A 24440-nucleotide genomic window follows, 5' to 3' on the forward strand; every position below is an offset into this window, starting at 1 on the left:
CAGGGGTGCAGCTGGCTTTTCATACATTCCACCTGGAGGACTCACATGATTACTTGCTCATCATGGAGGATGGTAGCCTCAACGAACCTGTGGCTCGACTCACAGGCTCCGTACTGCCACCTTCCATCAAAGCAGGTCTGTTTGGAAACTTCAGCGCCCAGATCCGCTTCATCTCTGACTTCTCCATGTCTTACGAGGGCTTCAACATCACTTTCTCAGGTATCTTTGCCCGAATGAACTTATTTTGTCGAATTCTTGATAAGTGACAGTGCTTTCTTGAGAGTATGCAACATATATGTTGTGGAATTAGTTTTTAATGGCTTTTTATGCATTACAGAATATGATCTGGAGCCATGTGACGATCCCGGTGTGCCAGCCTACAGCAGGAGGGTGGGTTTCCAGTTCGGAGTAGGTGACTCTCTGGTATTCACCTGCTTCGCGGGCTACCGGCTGGAGGGTGAGAGCAAGATCACGTGTCTGGGAGGAGGTCGGCGTGTCTGGAGTGCAGCCCTGCCCAGGTGTGTGGGTAGGTAGTATTTTTATGATTTATAATCCTTCTTTTTATACACATAAAGTATCTTTACAAAGATCAATGATTTTCAATACTTATATTATGTTTAATAACATTTATCTAATAATAAATTATCCACAAATACAAAACAGGCTTCAGTTCTTTATTCACCAATTAAGAAAGTGTTAAATGTTCCTTTCTGCAAAGCTACTGTAGGTGAGTAAGATCAACTTGGTCAGGATTTCAATCTTGTCAGTGAATGCATCAGTGAATCTTTCATTTTTTTTTTTATAACATTCGTTACATTTATTTCTAATCGAACTTGACAAATTAAGCATGGCAATGTGAAATCATTTCACATGCTCATTCTTTTTTAATGGCATTTTGGACAGAAAGTCTGAAAGTGCTGACTGAATGATCAATGGCTATTGTTCAAGGCTTTTACATGAGATTATTAGTGTACTCAATCATTTAAGAGTTCTGTGTGTGTGTATGGTGTACATATGGGGATGAACAAAACCCCATGGTTACGCCTAATTGGTGCAATGACTACAGGATTCATGAGTTTTGAATTATTGAGATTTATATGTTGGCTACATTACATTGCTGCATTGCCTGTGTGCCTCTTTAAATACTGGGAAGTAGGGAAAAAAAAATCAATGTTGTGCTACTTTTTCCTCTTTTATATAGTTCTCTTAGATAACAGATAAAAAGACCCTTTTTTTTTATATTCAAGTCATACCTGGACATTTGATCGTGCAGAATAACAGAACACAGTTATGAAAAGTAAGAACATCCTTTATTTTCTCTATACAGTATAATCCCCTGCTACATTAATGCATTTATCCCAGTGCTTGGACACCATCAAGGTAAAAAGTTTTCTCAGTAAGACGGCACCATCATCACGTGTCTGGCCTCCCAGGAACTCCAATAATGACCCAAACGTGAAAATTTTTGAAGCAAGGTCAGGATTGTATGGGGATGTGACAAAAACTCCCAGTTTAGTTCCTGTAACGTGTAAGTGATGTTGGTGAACGATTGTCTGTGCAGTTCCCACAGACAGATGCATTTCTTCTGCGCTGTATATGGCAACAAGTTATCCATCGATTATCAAGAATCAGGCGTTCTACTCATAAGAACGTTATTTATTAAAACGACTGCAGTGCGAGTCCTGAGCCACCTCGGAAGGGGACACCATTCATTGATGTTTAGCCTTGTTTAAACTGTTTATACCATTGAAAAGTTTCATTGCAGCTACTGTAAGAGTCACATCACTGTACTGTGCTTAAAGTCTTCTATACGTGTCAATCACAACTACTAGTTTGGAACACCAAAACAGCTGTTAGAGCAAATCCTCGAAATGATATATTAATAAATAATTCAATATAATAAACATGTATAAATGCTCTTAAAAAGTTTGGATGGTAGGTAGTCACCACAAGAATCAAGGCAACATCTGCTCATATACTACAGCCTACAAAAGCAGAATATTAACTGCAAGGACATTTCATTCTAGTGTTGCCCTGGGCTTTTGTGACCAATACCTAACTAACACATAAAGCCCCGTGTTAATTAGCATTCCTCCGAAGTTTGAAGTTGTGATCCATCAAAGTGACAAAGGCTCATATTCCATCTGCTGAAAATAGTCAGACTGGCCTATCAACAGGAAGCAGAGCAACAGCTGTCAGGGTGCTGCTGGCTTAATTATTTCAAGTGAAAACCACTTTCAGCCGTGAGAGCCACTACTTTACGCGACTCCTTTAAGGGAAGTGATAGACTTTCACACTGCTAACACTGGAACATTGAGGTATTGTGTGAGAAAAGAAGAGCGATCAGTTTCTACACCCTACTGTTCCAACTTAAATCGATGTACCATAGTCTTGCACTTGCACAACCCTCCTCAACTATCATCCTCTTTCTTCCCGTTATTTCTACATGCTCTCGTGGGGTTGTGCCCAGCTGAGTGCGGCGCCTCCTCTCTAGGCAGCGAAGGAGTTCTTCTGTCCCCCAACTACCCAACTAACTATGACAACAACCACGAGTGCATCTACCGAATCCAGACTGATAACGGCAAAGGGATCCAGCTCATGGCCAGCAGCTTCCAGCTACGTGATGGAGATTTCCTGCAGGTGTGTTTGTTCTGCTTAATGCACCACCATGCTTGTGCATAAATCTGATAGCAGGAACCAGGAATTTGTTTAGCATAAAAATTTGTTATATTGTTGTTGCATAAAAATGAATACAGTGCCCAAAAGGTAAATGCATGCACTGGGAGTGGGACTCAACAATATTGCAGGAATATTTATTAACATGAGAGAATACAAAGTGTGCACATTTCAGTAAATGCTTCATCGTGGTCAGGGTCACGGTTTAACTTACTTGTTTTTTTTTTGTTTTTTTTTCTTCTAAAAGATGAATACAATATGAAGGTCAAAGAAGACATAATAGTGTTTAATTGATCCACTAATTGAGTTTGATTTTAAAGCGCATTTGTGCCACTTAACATTTTCAGCAGCCGCCTGTGCAGAAGTTTCACCATTGGGTATCTATCCGCCGCACAACTAACATGAAGGAGCTCGTAATCCACAAGGCAGCCATACATGTGACCAAGTGAAGACATTAACTATTCATAGATTCATTTAAGATACAGCGCTCAAGGCACATATAACTTCCGAAGAGAAAGGAGGTCCCAGAAGAGCACTACGGTCACTAATTAAGCCGCGGTGTAAGCACATAAGCTGCAGTTTTTGTCGCATCCAGATACACTCGAACCTTTATTGTAGTCTCTAGCTATTTTCGTGAATCCCAGAAACTATTTCCGTGAAGACATTATAGCCTTATTATCTCTGTTCCCGTTGCATTTGATACAACACTTATCATTGTGACAAACCCCATTTTGTTCAAATGATTCTTCGGTTAATTTGGGTTGCATGAATAACTCTGAAAGTGTTTTTGCTGATTGGATGAGAAGATCTGCACTAGAAATATCTTTCCACACAGCCGGGGAATTGAGTTCCTACACATTTTCTTCGCTCACTTGACGGATACCGTGCTCAAGTCACATGATGTAGTCCTTTAAGGGTTAAAACCATGTCTTCCCCTTGCAGAAAATGGGGGAAAAAATGCGGCTTGACGTTGATTTATGACCTTTAATATTTCCTGCCATGCTGCTGTTGTCTTCTCCCATATGGAGCCTACTGTCGCAATATGCTTGTAATATGCAAAAGCAATCACGGAAGTCAACACACACATTCCAAAATTCCAACATTTTCTTTAGGGCACTTTTGTAAAAACAAAAAACAAAAAAAAAAGTCGATCCAGTGTGTCCATGCTTCTCACGTTTTTCTCTCTGTTTGTAGATTTACGATGGTCAAGACAGTTCATCAAGACAGCTGGGCAATTTCACACGGAGTGAAATGGCCAACATCATTGTCAACAGTACCTCCAACCATCTGTGGGTCGAGTTCAATAGTAACGGGACGGGAACCAGCAAAGGCTTCAAACTGATTTACACTAGTGAGTCAATTCCTATTAGCTGAGTTTACCAGCAGGCACTTGTTTAGAAACTGCAGGAGGTTAAACACATTTTCTAAAGACTTTAGGCCTTTTTGTTAAATATGATGCAAAAAAATGATGCTTATTATACTGTTGAGAGACAGTATAGTGAAATTAATTGTTAGTTCATTATCTGACCATTTACAGTTACAAACAAATTACGTTTCTGGAAAAACAGAAAGATCTGAGACCATCCAAAGGCAAAACAACAACAACAAAAAAATTACTGACTTGTATACAAAGAAGTCACACTGGGGACATATAGATGCTTAATAAAAGTCTGTTCACCATAGGGTTGTATGCAATCATTTTGAAGTGAAAAGAAATAAACACCATCCTTGCAGCAAATCCTATAATGCAAATATTAGTGCAGAGAGATAAAGTAAAAAGGAAAATAGAACAAAAGAAATAATTGAAGCATGTGCAAAAGTTTGGACGGTATACTATTTCGGTGCTTAGTAACACCCCATTTGGGAAATATCACACATGCAAGCACTTACTGTAATGTAGAAGTCTTTCACGTCTTCTTTGATGAATTTTTTTCCAGAATGCTTCTAGATCAGAAGGTTTTTGGTATACCGCATGTTTCAGGATATTTTGATGTCAATATTGGGCACTGTCACGGCCATTTAAAAAACTTTAGGTGCAGAATTTAATGAAGTAGTTCACCGTAGATATTAAGGAGTGTTTTGGAACTTGTTTTAGCTCCCGGGACTGTTACATTTGCTTCCAGTATTAGCTAATATTTACTCTTCTAACCTACAGTACCTGCGTAGTAAAATGCAAAGCATCACTTTTGTGTTTCCTTCTGCCGACTCCTCCATGCAGGCCGTGTTCGCCCGTACTGCTGCATTGTGCACTTTCATTCTTGTGTCTGCCAAGCATTTCTGTAGGAAATGAGTACATTTGTTTAGTTTAGTTTTTTTTTTTTTTTTTTTTGCTTTGCCTTTTGGCTCAGCATATGAGCAGTTCTATTTAAGCCATCCATCCAGATCTTGCTTTGAATTCTATAGTATGGAATCTTAATGACATTCTGAGCCATGGAACTAGAAGTGCTTTGACATCTTTTTATAGCCATCTTCTGCTGTAAGCATGATTTAGCTTCAGATTTTCAGATCCTCAGCCAACTGCAGAGAAAAGCCCGGGTTTTTTTTTTTTTTTTTACATAGAAAAAAGAATAAGAGTGTGTTATAATGTAGAATTGTTTTTGCTATGACAGTTCTTCACCTGGCTAACAAGATCTAATAGATTGGTAGTTTTTGGCATTATGGGCTAATTACGTTCTAAAACTGGAAGAGTGAAAATTTTCACATGCCACAGTTACTATTAAAAACATAATAAATTACATTTGCATAACAATTAAATCTACTGAAAACCAAAAGCACTGTAGCATTATTCTTGTACTTTGCATGTAATATTAAATGTAATATTATTTTAAAATAATTACGCTAATAAAGAAAGTGATAGTGATGAAATAACCATTTCTCTATACTGTATGTCCACTGTCCCTGTGAAGCAGCGGAATAGATGAACACATGCTCCGTTCCAGGTCGTCCGTTTTTACGAGACCCATGGAAGTGCTTTGGCATGCAGTTAGAACATGGGAGATAAAATGCGTTCCACATCTACAGGGCAAATGAACAGATAAAAGATGATCTTTCACTCGAGCATATGTTGTACCTATATTAATTCAAAATGGCCTGCTAGGGGCTGCAAAGGCAACTGTGGTGGGCAGGTGCTCTTTTTATTGAACAACCTTTATGTCATTATTAAGCAAAAATCAGTCTCTTCCTACTGTGGATTGATTCTGAAATTGCTTTTTCTTTCTCCATTGTCTTTTTTTTGGGGCACTTTGGTACACTTACGTGGCTGGAAATGGGAAAAGAAGGCTACATTTCTAATCTGATTCCCAGGTCCCACTGTTTAAATGGCATTGAAATGAAATATTATATATTATGTCCTATTATATATGAGTGAAAAGTATACAGATCAGTAACCCTATACATGTACATTGAGGGTCCTTTTACACTAGGGACATATGCATGAATCCGATGCACACTAACCGTGTCAAAACAAGTAAGTGGACCACTATATAGAACGCCACTTTTTCACTCCTGACTATATCTTTAGTTTTATTCAGCTTTATTTATATAGTGCTTTTAATAATGTACATTAAAAAATAAGAAATGATTTCTGTATTTGTAAAGTGAAACACTTTAAATGTCTAAACGTTTATAGATTAATTAGATCGCTCCTAATGAGCTGGAGGTGATGGTGGTAAGGGAATCTCCATGAGGCAGAAACCTTAAGTTAAACTCGAGTCAGAAAGGCGACCCATCATTAGGATGATACTGTGTAGTATAAAGTCAAAGTGCAGGTGTATAACTGGAAGTGTGTGTGACAATCTTATCTACTGGACTGCAAAAGAAAAGTGTAAAAAAAAAAAGAAAAGAAAAAAAGCCAATAGGCATGTTGTGTTGTGTAAAAATCGGGTACTAAAATTGAAGCGGTGCCACTGAAGAAAGGTAGTAACAAGAACTATAGCAGTACTGCACTTAAAGAACTTTGCAATAAACAAAGTAAATGTCATTTTCCAGCGGGTGACCACTAGTGTTACAGGTAAATAAAACACCTCAATGACAAAAGGTATGTGATGTCAGCTGAGCAATGTAACTTTAAAGAAATAAAAACAAAAGTGGAGTGAAGGCCCAACATCCATCACCTATTTTAGAGGGGTTTTTTTTATATGATTTCTTTTTTATTTTAAAGAACAGTTAAACCAGATAGTGGTTTTCATAATTATGTGTTTGAGTACTCGTAGCACTCTGAAATGGGTCCGCATCCATTCATCCGTCTCATAAAATCTGCGCGATCGCTAAAGATGCGTTCTCCGTGAAAGCCATGGATGGCCAGAGCATCTAAAAGCAATCTGTAAGCCATTTAGAAGCAGAATGCATGCAAGCATCCAAGGGGTTTTATAGTGTTAATTGGGCTGAATTGACCAATAGTATTACTTTAGCCCACAAATTAAATGATCCAGTCATTGTAATTCCTCTAAAAACATACAGTAATCTTAGTTTGATTACATGGTGTGTTTTTTCCATTTATTAATTTTAAAACTATGGTTTTGTGCATCAGACAAAAACTTTTTTTTATTTTGGTCCTGTTGACGGCTCAATAAAAGTTTTCTCTACCTAAGAGAAGACCGAAATTAGAAACAAAAAAAAATGAATCCCAGAATTATACTGTATGGGAACGAACCAAAGGAAAAAAAATTGTGGATATGAACAAAAATAAGAGAATATTTGTTTTTATATCACTTCTTACATGAGGCCAATTGTCTCCAAAACATCAATAATATTAGGCATTGTGCAAAGTTTTACTTTATTGCACTCTTTTATTTGTGTTTATTTGTAGATCACAAACCAACTAGTTGCTGCCACCTACCTACTGTACCTAATCATACCACCTAATCATACTTGAACACATTGCAAAGCAGTCGCTTTTAGTGTGAAACCTGGCTAAAAAAGAGTGAGAAGAGGTATCGGTTAAGTATGTATACCAAGTATGGAACTGTGAACTGAGTGTGCGGAGAAGCTGATTATTCCACACACATCTCATCTTAACTGGTAGTGAGCTAGGTAACACTTTACATTAAGGCTAGGCTAAGATTTATAATTTAATACTTTAGTTAACAGATTTTTCCCACCTTAATATCCTTTATGGTTTTGCAGTAATCAGGTTTATGTTTTGTGAATCTTCTCATTCTCTTTAAATGGCAGGTATATGGATATTATTTAACACAGATTCTCCTATTCTGCATTACAGGTCCTGTTTATATATATATATATATATATATATATATATATATATATATATATATATATATATATATATACACACACACACACTATTTTATCCTGGTTGCTATGGTGATGTGAAAGACTCCTTGAATATTCGATCAGCAGACTGTGATTCAGCAAAAAAAAACTAGCCTCACCCAGCCTTGGATTTATTCTAATAACCTTTCTCTACCCCCCCCCCCCCCCCCACCCCCTTGTTCTGTCTCCTTCGCCAGGCTTTGACCTTGTGAAATGTGAAGAGCCAGGCACTCCAAACTACGGCTACAAGATCCAGGACGATGGCCATTTTGCCAACACGTTTGTTCTGTACAGCTGTAATCCTGGTTACACGCTGCATGGCAGCAGCACGCTGACTTGCCTGAGCGGAGACAGACGTGTTTGGGACAAACCACTGCCGTCGTGCATCGGTGAGATCACTGCAGCATCTCATCACAGATGGGAAAAACTACCTGGTGAAGCTCTGACAAGCATGACGACTTTTTTCTTTTACATTTTACATGAAGGAATCTCTAACAAGCAGTGACTTGAATTCTACTACTAACCCTACCTGATAACTGTTGTCTCATAAAGATTTTAATGAATTGTGACCGTGTGGCGAGCGGATCTCAGGCATATTTATAGTTCTCTCCATTGCAATTTCATTTTAGTGAAGTCATAAAAAAAGACTCTTACCGCTGTACCTTGCCTCAGTGATGCATTTAAGGTGGTAAACTGTTATATAATTCTTACTATATATTGTATAATCATATTTATCCTTTTATTTTTAACAACAGATTTATCCTGGTCAAGGTTGCTGTAGCTCCAGAGCCAGGGAACTATTTAGAGAAACTAATACATCCTAAAATGTACCCACAGACCAGTAATGGAAGGCTAAGGCAGTAAATCCCTCCTTTTGCCCCAAACACAGTATAACGTGCTTATATCTGTTTACTTTTCCTGCAAACTGGAGTCATGACTATTTTGCAAACAAGTCCCACCTTTTCCATACGTCCAAGATGCATATATATTTTTAAACTTCCAAAATCTACTTTAACACTGGACACTCTTAGGCAGTATTATAATACTATACTGTACATCTAAGGGAGGTTTTACAATTTGTGGCAGACAGTAGAAACACAGGGCAGAATACAAAATGCATAGACCTCTATAATATTTAGAGACCAACCAAAGAGGAAATTTAAAGGTCCCATATTTTTCTTTAACTTTAAAATTTACCCAAGGTCTCAGAGCAAGCAATGATGAGCAGCCCCAAGCACCTGTATCATCACAGCAAAATCTTGTGTGAGGGCCCTATGTCACGTCCCTTAGGTGTCCTAATAGCAGCCGATTCCAACCCGTGTGCTGAGTTTCATGACTTACAGTATTGAGCATGTTAAGACCCCCAAAATGCTGGGGGAGAAAGAATCTTTGCAAGAATAATAGGACCCTTCACATAGCATCAGCTGATGTCATGTGGCTTGGACCCTCATAATAAAAATCCTTTAAAGAACAAGAGGGCCCTTCCCACACTATGACATCAGCACTATTATAGAGTTGAGTAATAGCCTTAATTGGGTTTGGGCTTTGGGTGGCAATTGAACCTGGGCCTCCGCTTGGTAGGTGAGAAACCTACCACTGAAACACAACCAATGGACAGTTCAGCCGTGACGATGCCTTAAACGAAAGCCGAAAAATGGTTAATAACTTCTTGAGTGCCATCACATTGAATGCCATCATATTGGGTGACATTAAACTGAACGACATCTAATCTAATCATAGTGTGGTGCTTTTTTCCAGCATCCAGGGCTTTTGGAGGTCTAAACATAAAATTCGCCGTATTCTGAAATTATGTCATAATGGTACTGGTGGTGCCACACTTTGAATGCATACTGTATGCCCACTGTGCCCACTGTCTTTCTGGTTTTATCCTGGCGGCGATGGCAGTGGTGCTTGGGCTCAATCTTTGTTTCGTGCAACTATATTTAAGATTAAATTTTCACTGAGGATGAGAGGGGTGGTGTAAGCCTTCGAGCCATGATTTGATCTTGATCTGATCATTTATCTCCTTCTCTCTCCCACCCGTACCATTTCATATGTAGTAAAGCAACAAACCAATCATAGATGAGACTTGTAACCAATCATAAAACAGAGGACAGGATTTATGAGAAAAGATAGGACCTAACCACAAAGTAAGAAAAAAAGTTCTTCTGTTATATTTTCAGGTTCTGCTTTCTGCATTTTAAATCCTCATCGTTTGACATTAGCATTCTTTTTAACAGTTAGGTTGGACTCCCCACTTGGAATGATTTAATTTGGCTCGAACAATTATTGTCCATGTAAACATACACCATAACCTCAGCCATAACATTATGACCACATGCCAAGTATTGAGTGGGTCCCCCTTCTGCAACCAAAATAGCGATGCAGTATGTGCGTGTGTATTCTTACACCTTTTTATGAGAACCAACAATAACCTTTTCAGCAATTTGAGCCACTGCGGACCAAGGATATCTTACCAGAGCTGCAGTTTTGGAGTTGACATGTGAACCGGTGACATGGATAACCAAGGCTCATTGATGCACGTTGGGAGCAAAGCCTAGCCTGTGTAGTCCGATCCAATAGAAGAGCCACTGTGAGCCTCAAATTGCTGAAAAGATTGATGCTGTTTACCGTGAAAAAGGTTTTAGAACACACGGTGCATTACTGTTTTGGTTGCAGATTGGGATCCAACTCAAAATTAGGTTCTGTAGGTGGTCATGATGTTATGGCTGATCGAAGGCAAGACTTGTTGAGTAAAGCGATCCAAGAATGACAGTTAAATGTTGAATGTTAAGCATGGATGGCATGCTGGCATGGATGGGAGATGTCCCGAGACTTGTAATCACGTTCTCTCTATAGTACAGTATACTGTGATGACTTCTTATTACAAATATTCAGTGAGACTGATCTCTTCACTGTGTTGTTTCAGAGAGTTTTTCCTGCCTTCTGTTGCCTCTACCTAACTTGTTAGATCTTAATCTACACCCAGATTGATGTTAAGTTGCTTTGTGGTGATGTCTATTGCTAGTGCTATAGAAATAAAACTACATTTATTTATCTCTTTCAAGCTCTTGCTTTAAAAAGCATGTTTGTCAGTCATAACCTATGAATTTGCTATCAGCATTTGGAAAGTGGCACTTTTAGAGAAAATCTATTTAAAAGACAGAATTCATCAGGAAATATTGATATAGATTATTAGATTTATTTCAACTTCCTGATTTTGGTAACATTTAAAATTGTAAAGAGAAAGGATTTCTACAAGTGCTACTTTAAACCAGCAAAGCAGTCTTCGAACAAGTGAAGAGAGACGTATGGCGCTGTTCCACATTGCCCTAATCCTAGTTCCCTAATTAAAATGGCTTGAATGAGATATACTGCAGGTGCTTGGCGTGGAAAATGGATGGTACTGCCCAGAGCGTTCATTGTATTCCTTTGTTTGAATTAGTCAGCACAGTATGGCCAGTTCTCTTCCTTTCTCCTTCTCCTTCCCTTCAAGAAGAGGTTGTAAAGCACTTTGAAGGAAAATAAGGATTTTTATTTTTTTTTTACAGCTTTCTTGGACAGTTCAAGGCTTTTTAGCTTCCTAAAAACACACTCCTGATGTAGATTCCTACATACTGTAGCCTTCAAGTGTTTCCCAAGATGGAGAAATTACAGGGTGTTAGAAAGAACCATTTACATGTAATGTGTTATTAGGATCAGCAAACACATCATCAAAGCACATTAATTCAATCTAGATATCCAGATAATTATATTGTGATCTAGTCATTTGCTCTGTTCCAGAATGGTTAATATCAGTGATTTGTAGTCGTAGTCTTGGCTTTGAAACCTACATATGATTGTGTTTTAATTGGTTCACTGCTTCGATTCAAGTCAGCAAGTAAATTCTCAATGCTTCACGAGGATTGCAAGTGTTTTAAGAGGAGATATAAAACAGCAACACTGAACATTGGGGTTCAGCGGACAGGGATTAGTGGATTAGCAACTAATAGTTTGTCCTGTGGAATCTGGGAGGGAAAAAAAAGTTAATTTGCGGATTTTCTTTTACTTTTTACTTTCTCTTTCCTAGCGGAGTGTGGAGGGCACATCAGCGGTGCCACATCTGGTCGCATCCTGTCTCCTGGCTATCCTGCACCATATGACAACAACCTTCATTGCACCTGGTCCATTGAGGCTGATACAGGGAAGACTATCAGGTAAAGCACTCCAGATCCGTGAGTCATGAATGACTCTGTTGCAAGCAGGTAGTGTAGGTTTTTTTTTTTTTTTCTTCTTTCTTTTTTTTTTCCAGCACCCCTGTTAATTCCCATGTAATTCCCACGCAACTCATAACATGGCATGGTGATTGCATTGGCACCCTGCTAAGAGGCCTATTGCCGACTGGCATCTGTTCTTTCGAGTCTATTATCGTAAGAGTCAGGGGAAAAAACACAGAACACTGAACACAAGCAAAGATAATCCAATTAGACGTCTGAAAAAGGGCAGAACATTGATTCAATTTAAGAGAAGCAATTGTGGTAAAGTGGTGATTTGACAACAGTGTTGCGAATGCTCCATCCATATTCAACTTAGGAATCTTACCTCTGAGGTGATCGTGTAAAACAGCCCCCTCTGAATGTCATCACGTGACGGCAAAGAAAGTACAAAGGAGTCCACCCACACCCCCCTAAGGAACAGTTAGCATTGCTGTGACTAGTGCTGATGAATGGTTTCTTGGCTGTGTTTTCATTCCGCCAACATTACGTTAGTTGATGTGAGAATAAACCCTGGCAATTTTCGATCTAAATAATCAGAGCAGCGATTTGCAGAATGAAACTGGATAGCCGAGGGATAGTCGGATGGTGGTATGTGAGCTCATAAAGGTTGTTTTTTGTTTGTTTTTCTTTTTTTTCCTTCCAAGTTGGAAAGCAGGCACTACTGTGTATACTTTCAAAGTTAACCTGGGGCCCAGAACATATTTAAAATTATTTCCTTTTCTATAATACAATGAAAAATTGTCTGTGAAGTCAACTTGCAAGTGTAATCTTACAGAGCTGACTTTAAGAAGTTGTTAAGAACAAGTTTTTTTCCCCCTAAATATGTCTTAAATAAATATTTTTTTAAAGTCACCTACAGTATAATCTAGTGATGGGAAGTTTGAATCATTTGAGTGACTCGGTTCTTTAAATCTCCTTTATCAATATGAACAAATCTTTTTTTTTTTAGTCATTTAGTTCATTTTGTTCTTTTGAACGAAATAAAACGTTACATTTTCAATAAACAGACCACCAGCATGTCTACCTACACAAATTTTGTCCAGTAAATAAAATATTACAATGCAGCTAATGACACATTATGATAAACAGAATGAGCCGTTCACCTCTTATATCTTCTGGTCCGAGTCGTTCGTTAAGCGTCTATGGGAGTCAACAGAACAAACGACTAGGAGTAGAAGACTCATGAGAAGAACCGCTCAATTCTGTTTCCTGTGTATTGCACTGCATAGCGTCTATAGGAGTCATTTGATGAAAGAATGAACAATTCAGACCAGAAGACTCGAAGGTAACCAACTTATTCCTGTGTCCTGTACATAACCTACGGAGGTTTTGCGATGCTTTGTGGATGCGCCTGCAGTAGAAAACGAACAAATCACTCTCTGAGACTACTCGTTCTTCTGAGTTATGTTAAAGACGCGTTCAAAAGAAATTAATCGTTCATGAACGAACCATCACTAGAATAATCACCATAGTTCCTGGTCATTATAGGTTTTCCTTTTTGTCATATGAGTACAAGGTAAGTAATTGGGGCCAAGTTCCACAATTCTCATTATGTGCAAAAATACATTCCAAAATTGAGACTTAAGATGAAGTTTTGTCAGTCCTAGTTCAGGTTAGCCATACAGTTGAGTTCGGTGAAAGAAAAGAGTTACATTTGTATGATATACACTGTAACTTTAAAAGATGCAGTACTAAATCAATTTAGATTAGTGGGAATGCAGAAACTCCATGAGACTCTCAGCTGAACTTTGCAATGCATTTTTTAACGGTTAAAGAATTTTAATTTTAATTTTACATTGTACTTGCGATACAGGTGACAAACTTTACTGTTAGTGTGCATAGCATCTTATTTAATAATAGAAGTTACGAAAAATAAAGGGAAAAAAATGATGGGAAGAAGAAGATATATTTAGTGTCACTAGTCTACTAATCATATCACCTGCCTGCAAAGCATAGGCGACACATAGGGTTCACCATCTGCTGTCTCGCATCGGCGGCAGTGTCTATCATATCACACTTTTATTCTTTCTTTTTACATCTTTGCTTCCTTAACCATTTATTTTTTATGTGGAATTTGGTCAAACCTTTACAGAATCTTTAAAAGACAGCATGGATGTGCACTAGGTAATAAATTCTGTTACTTGTATTTAACTGGTCTTCTTCAGGCTGATCAGGCGCTTGTGTGTTTGATGTGTGCAGCCTCCACTTCATCGTCTTCGACACGGAAGTCGACCACGACATCCTGAAAGTGTGGGACGGCCCGGCAGAAAACGGTATCCTGCTGAAAGAGTGGAGTGGCTCGCTCTTACCCGAGGACACGCACAGCACCTTCAACATCCTCACGCTCCAGTTCGACAGTGACTACTTCATCAGCAAATCTGGTTTCTCCATCCAGTTCTCTAGTGAGCATCTCCTACTCTATCTGAACTCCATTCTCATGCTTTCTACCCCTAGTTCCATCACTCTCGTGGTCCAAATGATCCGATATTCTCTCTGTAGTTTGCTCGCGCTCGCTTTAGAGCAAACACTGTGCAAGAAATATGACATAGCTGGAGAGATGGGAGGTGGGAGGTTTGCTTCTCTTTAGAAATGCAGCAGAGATCATATGAACGCTGTCAGAGGAGAGAGGCTCTCTTGCCATGAATAAGAAACTTTATTTCTGTCTGCCACTCTTGTTCTCCTCAGTCTCTAAAGTGCACCGCACTGATTTCAAAATAATCCAAGATTTATCTTTATTACTTTAGCTACAACAGCCACCACCTGCAACGACCCAGGCATCCCACAAAACGGCACTCGCTATGGAGACAGCAGAGAGCCAGGAGATACAATTTCCTTTCAGTGTGATCCGGGCTATCAGGTTCAGGGAGTGTCTGAGATTACCTGCGTTCAGCTCAACAACCGCTTCTTCTGGCAGCCCGACCCCCCGACATGCATAGGTAAGGTTCAGTGAATGTTTTCCATTATCGCCATTGTCTCTCTGACTTTTTCGTAAATACAGTATTGCTGAAAAATGATTGGCCTTTTGATGTCACGAATTGTTTTCCTTTGCATCTGGACAACTTTGTAGGATTTTTAAAACAGATGTATTATCCCTGTGTGCACAGCTTCGGCACGGAGTCATGCTGCCGTTCTTCTTTACAATAATTCCTTGGTGCTCTTGGGCAGGTTCGAGACTATTTTGAAGAACACTTTTGAGAAGATACATGCAGCCCTCCATTTACTGGAATTCTCAGTTTAAACCAATGCAGTTGCCATGTTACTGCTTTGAAATGTAACTCTAACTAAATCTAACTTCTTGTGAGCAGAGTTCTTCCCAGACAGTCAAGGACAGTCATTTCTCAGAAATTTTAACACTCGTCATTAAGGTTGTTTTGGTCAGTAGTGACTCACAGCCTGGATTGCTTAGGTGACTGCATTTGATGCGTTGTTTATTACTTTCAAGATCTTAAAGTGACATTTACATATCCTTTCAGATAATTGTCTCAAGCATCATTAACACCTCTCGATAAGTTACAGCACCTGGTTTTATCGATTTTATTCTTCTTCTTGAGATTTCTTCACCTGTTTCTCGGTGTTATTCTCCACTGGATAATGAACCTAGAGCAATCAGTGCTTAATCAATTCTACAAACATTGCTCATCTTTTTTTTTTGTGCGGGTGTGTTTGCATGCCTACGTTCGTGCATGCACGTACGTTCATGTGCTCCCTTGAAGCCTCACATTAAAGATTTACTTTTTTTGCTCTCCTTGTTGTGATAGCTACCTGTGGAGGCAATGTGACAGGACCTGCTGGAGTAATTCTATCACCAAACTATCCTCAGCCCTACCCGCCAGGGAAGGAGTGTGACTGGCGAATAAACGTCAACCCAGACTTTGTCATTGCTCTAATTTTCAAAAGGTAATGCACTCATTCGCGGCTGGACGCCGGTAAGTCTGAGGCCAGCAGATGGGCATAGGGCACGCTGCTGTTTTCTTGTGTGTAATGGCATCCATTAATGCCTGGTGCAATAAAATCAAGGCAAGGATTCTTGTTGTGCATCATGACATTTGTTATGACTTGAGATTTTTATGCTCAGCATATACTGTACATATTACAATCAGACAGTATATTTATAAAAACAGGCAGTTAATACAAGAATGTGTCTGTTAGGTAAAAAGGAAAGGAATAAAAGCTGCCTCCAAAAAGTTTAGTCCAGCAGTTAAAAATTTCGGTTATATATATATTGACGGAATATCGATGAAAACACCTGACAGTTGTTTCTGATCATGGTCTTAACAGAAAACATATAAACATATGACAGAGGTGTTCATCATCCGTCATCATTCAGGTCTCTGCTTCTCATTGTGCAGCTTCAACATGGAACCCAGCTATGACTTTCTGCACATCTATGAGGGCGAGGACTCCAACGGTCGTCTGATAAGCAGTCTTCAGGGAAACCAGGCTCCCGAGCGCATCGAAAGCAGCGGGAACAGCCTTTTCTTGGCATTCCGTAGTGATGCTTCGCTTGGAATGTCTGGCTTTGCCATTGAATACAAAGGTATGTACATTAAATTGCTATAAATTGCATGTCCATGGTTATCATTATAGCTCACCTCGGATAAAACTGGTCGATCTGGTGTTTAAAACCTTATGCATTAACGTGGTATGTTTGCATATACCTCTAGAGGAATAATGAATCCTGTCAAATAATAAACAATCCAATATATGTTCAGTACAGCTTCAAGTTATTGACAGTATTGTCATGTGCAATGTAGGGTATGACATTTTGTGGCTACGCAAGACTTCAGCCATGCTATTGTAACTGTCTCTTCTATTTAGTTTTGCAATCATTATGAAAAGAGTACAAAGCGAAAAGGCGTGGAGTTTATAAGCCGCTTTTAAAGCCCAAGCCTGATTGCATTTTATATACACATGAAATGTCCTGTGATTTACATCACATTGAAGTGAAACCGTCATGCATCTGTTAAGTAGCATATTAAGTGTTTGACAGAATAACAGCCATTTTGTCATTAGCAGGAATGCTGTTAAGTGGTTTCAAAACGGCGTATTAAGCCAAATATTATAAATCCATTTTCTAATATTATTAACCTTTCTACTTGAATACCTAGTAATTTTCCTCAGGGGCAAATTGTGTATCGTTTAAAGGATGTATTTAACAAATGTCAAAGCAATTCAATGTAGACAGCACACTGTGTATTTTTAATTTAGACAAACTGTGTCCACCCTTTTAAATAATTATGGTTATTTTAGAAGATAAAATTACATAACATTGGCACTCATTCCTTCAACAAAAATATGTGGCAGATTGAAACCTGGCCTGTTTTAGATTAAAAATCTTCTTAAGGCCGCCACGTTAAAAATCATGCTAGGAGCACTGCATGTCCTCTGGCAGAAAGATTTAAACAAGAATCGAACAGTTCGAATGGTCTTTTCAAATTAGTCAAGTGAGGTACGTTTTTGATGATTATTCCAATTTCAAACATAGGTGACTGTCATTCTATGAAATTAAGAGCCCTGGCTCACTTTGGCCTCAACAAGCCTGTCCAGACTCTGTTTCCCAATGCAGGGAATAAACTGCAATCAACCTTATAAACGGCAGGGTAGACGAGCGGGAGACTCTGAGGAGGCAGGGAGAATATTGGTGGAGTGATGCATTCATTTTTGTCCCTTCAGCCATCCCTTGTCGGACAACAGTGACAGGGAGTAGGGTTGGTGGAATTAGACTCATTCTCTTGTGGAGCCAGATTTTAACAAACTCCAGCATCAGCTGCTCAACCAGCGTCTCTGGTTTCTTTGTGTCCAGCCTTAGGCTCTGCCTGCAGGCTTTAAGGAACCAAATGAAGACCAATGGATGGTCCCCATGCTCTACATTCAGTTTCTTGGTGCACAGGCTCTTGCGCCAACATGGTTCTCTTGACTGCAGGGTGTCCCACCTGGGCAGGCCCATGTAGGCACCTCATCAAACCACCTTTTTTGAAGGAAGTAATGTGACGCCAGAGAGATAATATGTGTGATGCTGTGCCACACTGCAGTGCTACTGTATGTCCAGCTGATGATGTTGCTCATATTGCTTGTGTGTTAGAGATTGGTTCCTGAAATGCTAAATTCTCAGTTGGCATCTCAGCATGGACCGTCAGAACAACAGACCCAAGTGACTTGGATAGTGTTGGCAAGTCTCTGTCTATTTAGAGAGCAGAATCTGTACAAGCCTGGGCATGTGCACTGGGACTAAAGTTTGTATCACTGTGACCTTGTCATCAGGAGTTACTAATCTGATGCCGTTTCTACACATTGAGTGATTGTTGGCTCTAAAGCGTCTTGTTGGCTGACTTTCAGTGGCTCTCTTCACAGGTTTCCAAAGAGATGCGGGGGTTGCTGTACTGTATAAGCCTACACAATAAGGGGTATTCAGACTCCTATTAGAGCTTTAAGGGGAATCTTGGTCAGTCTTTAAGATTCGAGTGAGACGGGCAATAAAGCAAATAATTTGGGTGCAAAAACCTTAACCTTTAGCAGCGAGCCTGTGTGACCCTGGCACCCATTGTTGATTTGCACACCAGACAAAGGGACAATCTTTGAGGCATAAACTGTTGTGAGCATCACACCATCCAGCTGTTCTCAGGACATCCATATTCTCAAAGGGGTTGCTAAAGCTAGTTTAGAGAAAAAGTGAGAGCTGACATTGAGCTTTTAAAAAACTGTTAAAAAATATGAACCTCAGAATCATGTGGTCTCAGCCCCCAAATCTAGCTGCATTATGTCCAACATAAAGCTGTTAGTTTTTTCCAGATGCTAACTCACATTGATATCTTGGAGATGGGCATTTGTGACTACAGGGCTTAGGCCAATTTAATAAAACAAAACAAAAGCACACATGTACTGTAGTCAGAGGAGGTAATGGAATGGTCATTGAGATTGTCAATGCCAAAACAGGAAATACATACAGTATAGTCCCCTCTAAAATTACTGGAATAGAAAAAACAAATGTTGTGGAGGAAAAAAAAGGATGTGTTTATGATGATAAACATACACGCTCATCGATCAAGCGCAGTGGCAGGTAGTGTTAGTCTTAGAGTTGTCAGGCTGCTTCTGGACCGGGTTTGCTCATCTTTACTAATGATGTAACTTATGGTTGTAGCAGAATTTATTTAGAAAAAAAAAAAAAAAACATTGTCTGACAATTCACAGAGAATCCAAACTAATTTCGTGAAATTTCATCATCAGGTTCGACAATAACCATCTAGCCAATTCAATTTTAATTAAATTCAGTTTAATGCTTTTTACAGTTGTTATTGTCGCAGAGCAGCTTTACACAGTCAAAATTATAAAAAATTTGTATGAAATGTGAAAAATGTGTATGAATCAAAATGATCGGATTGTCAACTAGCCAACTAAACAAATAAATGTTAAGACATCTCAAGTCATTCACCAGAGCTGAACACAATTAAGGATGGGTTTTTTCCTCCTGAAGAGAGGAGAGTAGCTGTGGGACAGGCCGGGGCATCAAAGCATCATTATAAAAGAGTGCAACAATCTGAGGTCAGCGGGGTTCTGGCTAGTAGTTATTGCAAGTAAGATATACAGTACAGTGGGGCAAAAAGTATTTTTTCAGCAACCAATTGTGCAAGTTATACCACTTAAAAAGATGAGAGAGGGTGTAATTTTAAGCATAGGTATACCTCAACTATAAGAGATAAAATAGGAAAAATAAATCCAGAAAATCACATTGTAGATTTTTAAAGAATTTATTATGAATAAATTTATTATGAATTGAATTATGGTGGAAAATAAGTGTTTGGTCAATAACAAAATTTCAACTCAATACTTTGTTATATAGCCGTTGTTGGCAATGAAAGAGGTCAAACGTTTTCTGTAAACGTAAGACTTCACAAGGTTTTCACACACTGTTGCTGGTATTTTGGCCCATTCCTCCATGCAGATCTCCTCTAGAGCAGTGATGTTTTGGGGCTGTCGCTGGGCAACACAATTTTCTATGGGGTTGAGATCTGAAGACTGGCTAGGCTACTCCAGGACCGATGTACTTAAGGCTCAACCCATTAATATACACGGTATTATATATTAATAAGCCTTACGATAAAAAAAAACCTGCCTATTGATTCCGTTGTGCCATCAAAACAACCAGGGTATGGAGGCCGGGCTTCAAAAGAGCTTAGATTTTTTAACAGTGTGGAACGACATGTTAACCTGCAGAAAGAGGCCACTGCCATTCGGGATTATTTTTGCTATGAAGGATAATATTTGGTCTGCGACAATATAGGTAAAACCACATGTCAAAGTAACATTTAGATGAAATCCATGAAGCAAGGTTTCTGGGCAGAACATTGCCCAGACCATCACACAGCATTTACTGATTTGCTTGCTTTCCGTAGTACATCCTGGTGTTATTTTGCTATTCGTCTGCCCATATGAAGTAAACGAAAATGTGATTTAACTGGACAGGCCATGTTCTTCCATTGCTTCAAGTTCTGATGCACATATCTCCACTGTAGTGGACTGGGATCTGCATGGGCAATGCCACCTCATATGCAAGCTCTGATTTTACCAGAATACCTTTTAATAATTGCTAGCAGTAACTTCAGAAATGTATCTATAGTAGTTCTTTGGTTCTTTACACTCAAAATGTTGGTGTCCATAACCATGTGGCCAGTTCACTGGTTTCCTCCTTTTAATAGGTACCAACCAGTGCATACTGGGAACACCCCACAAGACCTCCTGTTTTGGGGATGCTCTAACCCAGTTGTCTAGCCATTACAATTAAACCTTTGTCATGATCACTCGGACCCTTATTTGGACATTTTATCTGCTTCCAGCACATCGAGTTTGATTGTTTACATGCTGCCTAATATAACCTACCAGGTACCATTGTAATGAAATAATCAATGTTGTTCACTTCACCTGTCACTGGTTTTAAATTTAAGGCTTGTGTGTATGTGTGTGTGTGTGTGTGTGTTTGAGTATGTGTGTACGTGTGTGTGTTGAAAAGCATTGTTTTCTTCACATGTCCTAGCTTGTTAAGAAGCTGAGGTCAGGATACAGGGTCACTCTGCTATACCACACTTCCTCACTCTGTATAGTGTTTTTTTTTCTCTTTCTTATTCCTGCTTCTCTGCTTTTTATCTCCTGCTCTGTCTCCCTCAGCCCTGCCAAGATAGCTCTGGCACTTGTTCTGTTGTGGTCCTTATTTATGTAATCATTTTTTGGTCTGTTGAGTAGTGTCCTGAATGGAATTTTAAGGTAGAAGTGAGTAGAAGAAGCTTTAATTTGTATCGTATAGCCATAGAAAAGCAGAAATGTGTTGCTGAACATTTTGCTCTAGTATAAAATCATGGGTGATCATTATTTCTATGATGTGTTATAACCTGTTGCATTTCACTGCTGGCCTTTGCAACTAAAATCTGATCCCATGTGTCTGATTATTTATTTTCTTACATCATGGTTTTAATTCCTGTATTTGCAGAAAAGCCAAGGGAGGCATGCTTTGACCCCGGAAACATTATGAATGGAACACGGCTTGGAATGGATTACAAACTTGGTTCTACGGTTACATACGAGTGCGACTCCGGCTATATGACCGTGGGTCCAGCTACTCTCACCTGCATCATTGGCAGTGACGGGAAACCAGTATGGGACAAGGCACTTCCTGTGTGTAAAGGTAAAACTGCAGTACAGACTTTAACTGGCTGATGGTATCACTAATGTCTTTCAATCGGATTCCCCCCTAACCCGGCTTGATATACACATAGACATATCGTTGACATGCTCAAAAGATTTAATTATTTTTTTCAGTTCTGCCTCATTTAATTCCTAGAAATCCAATGCATTTTGTTTTGACTTTTGCTAATGTGAAGGAGCTCGGCTCCATCCAGAGAAGCGGAGAGCAAGGTGCTTATCAAAGACGGTATTCATTTTCATTTGCTTTGTCCCGAGAGTTAATTGATTTAGCCTTTTGTTGCACACATTGTTCGTCCCTCTTCCTGTGCCAATATGTGGCCGTTATTTGTTGGCTTCAGATGCAGCCACCATTAGCTTCCACAGCGGGAGACAGATGCAAGCGAAGCCCAAGGCCAAGCTCTTTTGTGCCCCTATTGACAAATGGGAGCGCTCGAGTGGTAACAAGTGACACTCACTCGGTCTCTTTCCTTCACAGACGTTATCTCCTCATCCTTTCCTTTTCTTGCACCGGCAGCCCCCCCGATCTGACTCTGTTCCCTGACACACACTTGCCTTTCTATCTCAGCTCTGACTCACTCTCTTTCTCTCTCTTGCACAGCAGAGCTAGTATCAAGCAATGGTTCTGTATGACAGAGCAGCCATCAGCTCAAGTCTTTTTACTGCCGCACACACACACACACACACACACCCACCAGCAGTATAATCCAAGGATATGACAGCAGCTTTTTCGGAGGAAATGTACTTTCTATTAGATGTTTATATCACTTCCATGCAATACTTTGAGCTTAGTGGCATACACAGTTTGTGTGTGTGTGTGTGTGTGTGTGTGTGTGTATAAAGAATAAGAATTCATTCATTGGAATGAACAGACATTGTGGTTTAAGTGAATACACTGTTGAACACACTGTTGTTGTTTTATGTGTTTTTTGAGTCTTGTGCGTACTGGTGGCATCTAGTTAAGACTTGAAGTGTACATTCAGACTGAGAATCCAACGAATTCAACAAAATGTCAAGAGAATCAGCGGGTTTTAGTTTCACTTGAGCAAGCAGTCAGATTTAAAGCAAAGACACCATGTATTTACAATACATGCACAACACATTTATTGTTCATGCTTAGTGACTGTCTGGTCAGGGTGATGGTGGTTTAGATTTGTTAGACAGTTGTTTGAGCAGGTACACACAAAGTTAGAGAATTGTGGAAACGGAATTGAACCGACAGCCCAATGCACATCTCTAGTCGAGCTCAATTAAAACCCGAGTGAATTAGCCGCGTTTGAGGATCCGTCAGAGCCAGAATTGTCACGTTTAAATCGAAATACTAATGAACACTTACATTGTATTACACACCTAATATAAACTCTAATAGCTCTCATACATGCTTGAGTTTAAACCCTTATTTTAAATCCTTTCATCAGCTACATCTAACACAGAGCAATGTGCAATTTGTAGCCCACCTCTACCCTGCGCATCAGCAGGAAAGGGCCACCGCGGGACCACCTCTGATTGGATATTTTTTGGGTGGCAGAGCATTCTCAGCCCATCAGTGACACTGACATAGTAGTTGCATGATGATAGGTGTTAGAGTGCTCTGGTTGCATCAGGTAAAGCATATGAGGCCACTGCAGGTTTTTATGCATCTGCCGTCAGTCACAGGCCATTGCTTATGAGGCAAGATTGGCCAGGGTGTACGCTGTGCATGCTTATTTGTGGGTTAGAAAAGACTATTATCTTCTTTCAGATATACTACTGAAAAAAAAGTACCTGGAGTGGGCGTGGTCTAAACTTGGATTCATTAAAGTTAAATATGAAAGCTGCCAGAAATACTGGGGGAAAACTTGCAGAAATAACTGAGATTTAACAAGATGCTAATTTGCACAGTTATGATTTTTGTTTGTACCGACCAGCTGTATTTTCTATTCAATTAAGCTTGTTTGTATTTTTATATTAGCTAATCGAAATCTCCTCAAACAAGCAGTTGGATAAAGACATAGTGGTAGCCCCCAAAGTTTAGAGCATTTTAGCCAATATTTGTTTTGCTGTTTTTTTGTTTTTTTTTAATGGCTCAGGATTCTGCAACATAGAGTGACATTTTTTTTCAGCACAAAATAGGCAAAATAATAATAATAATAATAACTGAATTTTAGTTTATTTTAACCCAAACTAAGCGAAAAAACTGAAACCGGGTCACAAAGGCAAAGGAATAGCACAAATACACACAATCATGTGTTTCTATTGTTGTTTTCGGTTGTTTCTATGGCCGGAAAGTAATAATAATAATAACCTTATTTCATTCCTATATACCGGTTTATAAAAGTGAGGATATCTTTTGTTCTACCTAACATATACAAAAAGCCAAATACACAGTTTGAATTCTGGAGCCTCCCTGTTAACACGCATACCAATATATATATATTTTTTATATGGTTAGCTTGCTCGTACCCTTGCACCAGTTAAGAGGGTGGAGTTCAATACAAGTGCAAAGTTTTTCTTTTTTTTAATGAACCATGAAATCACTTTTAGCAGCACTCTGCTTATGAAAGCATC

The 24440-nt window shown here is 39.2% G+C and overlaps 1 protein-coding gene across 2 annotated transcripts in view; it reads left to right on the top strand.

The window, feature by feature from the left end:
- Positions 1-24440, top strand: part of LOC128528790 (CUB and sushi domain-containing protein 1-like) — a 401372-nt gene that overhangs the window by 288853 nt on the left and 88079 nt on the right. For both annotated transcript variants that reach the window (XM_053501914.1, XM_053501915.1), the window contains exons 20-30: positions 4-219; positions 338-526; positions 2471-2640; positions 3871-4027; positions 8145-8336; positions 12017-12143; positions 14403-14605; positions 14948-15139; positions 15962-16100; positions 16553-16740; positions 21682-21876. In XM_053501914.1, the coding sequence (XP_053357889.1) occupies positions 4-219; positions 338-526; positions 2471-2640; positions 3871-4027; positions 8145-8336; positions 12017-12143; positions 14403-14605; positions 14948-15139; positions 15962-16100; positions 16553-16740; positions 21682-21876 (1968 nt within the window). The remainder of the gene's footprint in view (positions 1-3; positions 220-337; positions 527-2470; positions 2641-3870; positions 4028-8144; positions 8337-12016; positions 12144-14402; positions 14606-14947; positions 15140-15961; positions 16101-16552; positions 16741-21681; positions 21877-24440) is intronic.

Source organism: Clarias gariepinus, chromosome 8 (genome assembly GCF_024256425.1).
Source record: "Clarias gariepinus isolate MV-2021 ecotype Netherlands chromosome 8, CGAR_prim_01v2, whole genome shotgun sequence".
Lineage (NCBI taxonomy): Eukaryota > Metazoa > Chordata > Actinopteri > Siluriformes > Clariidae > Clarias > Clarias gariepinus.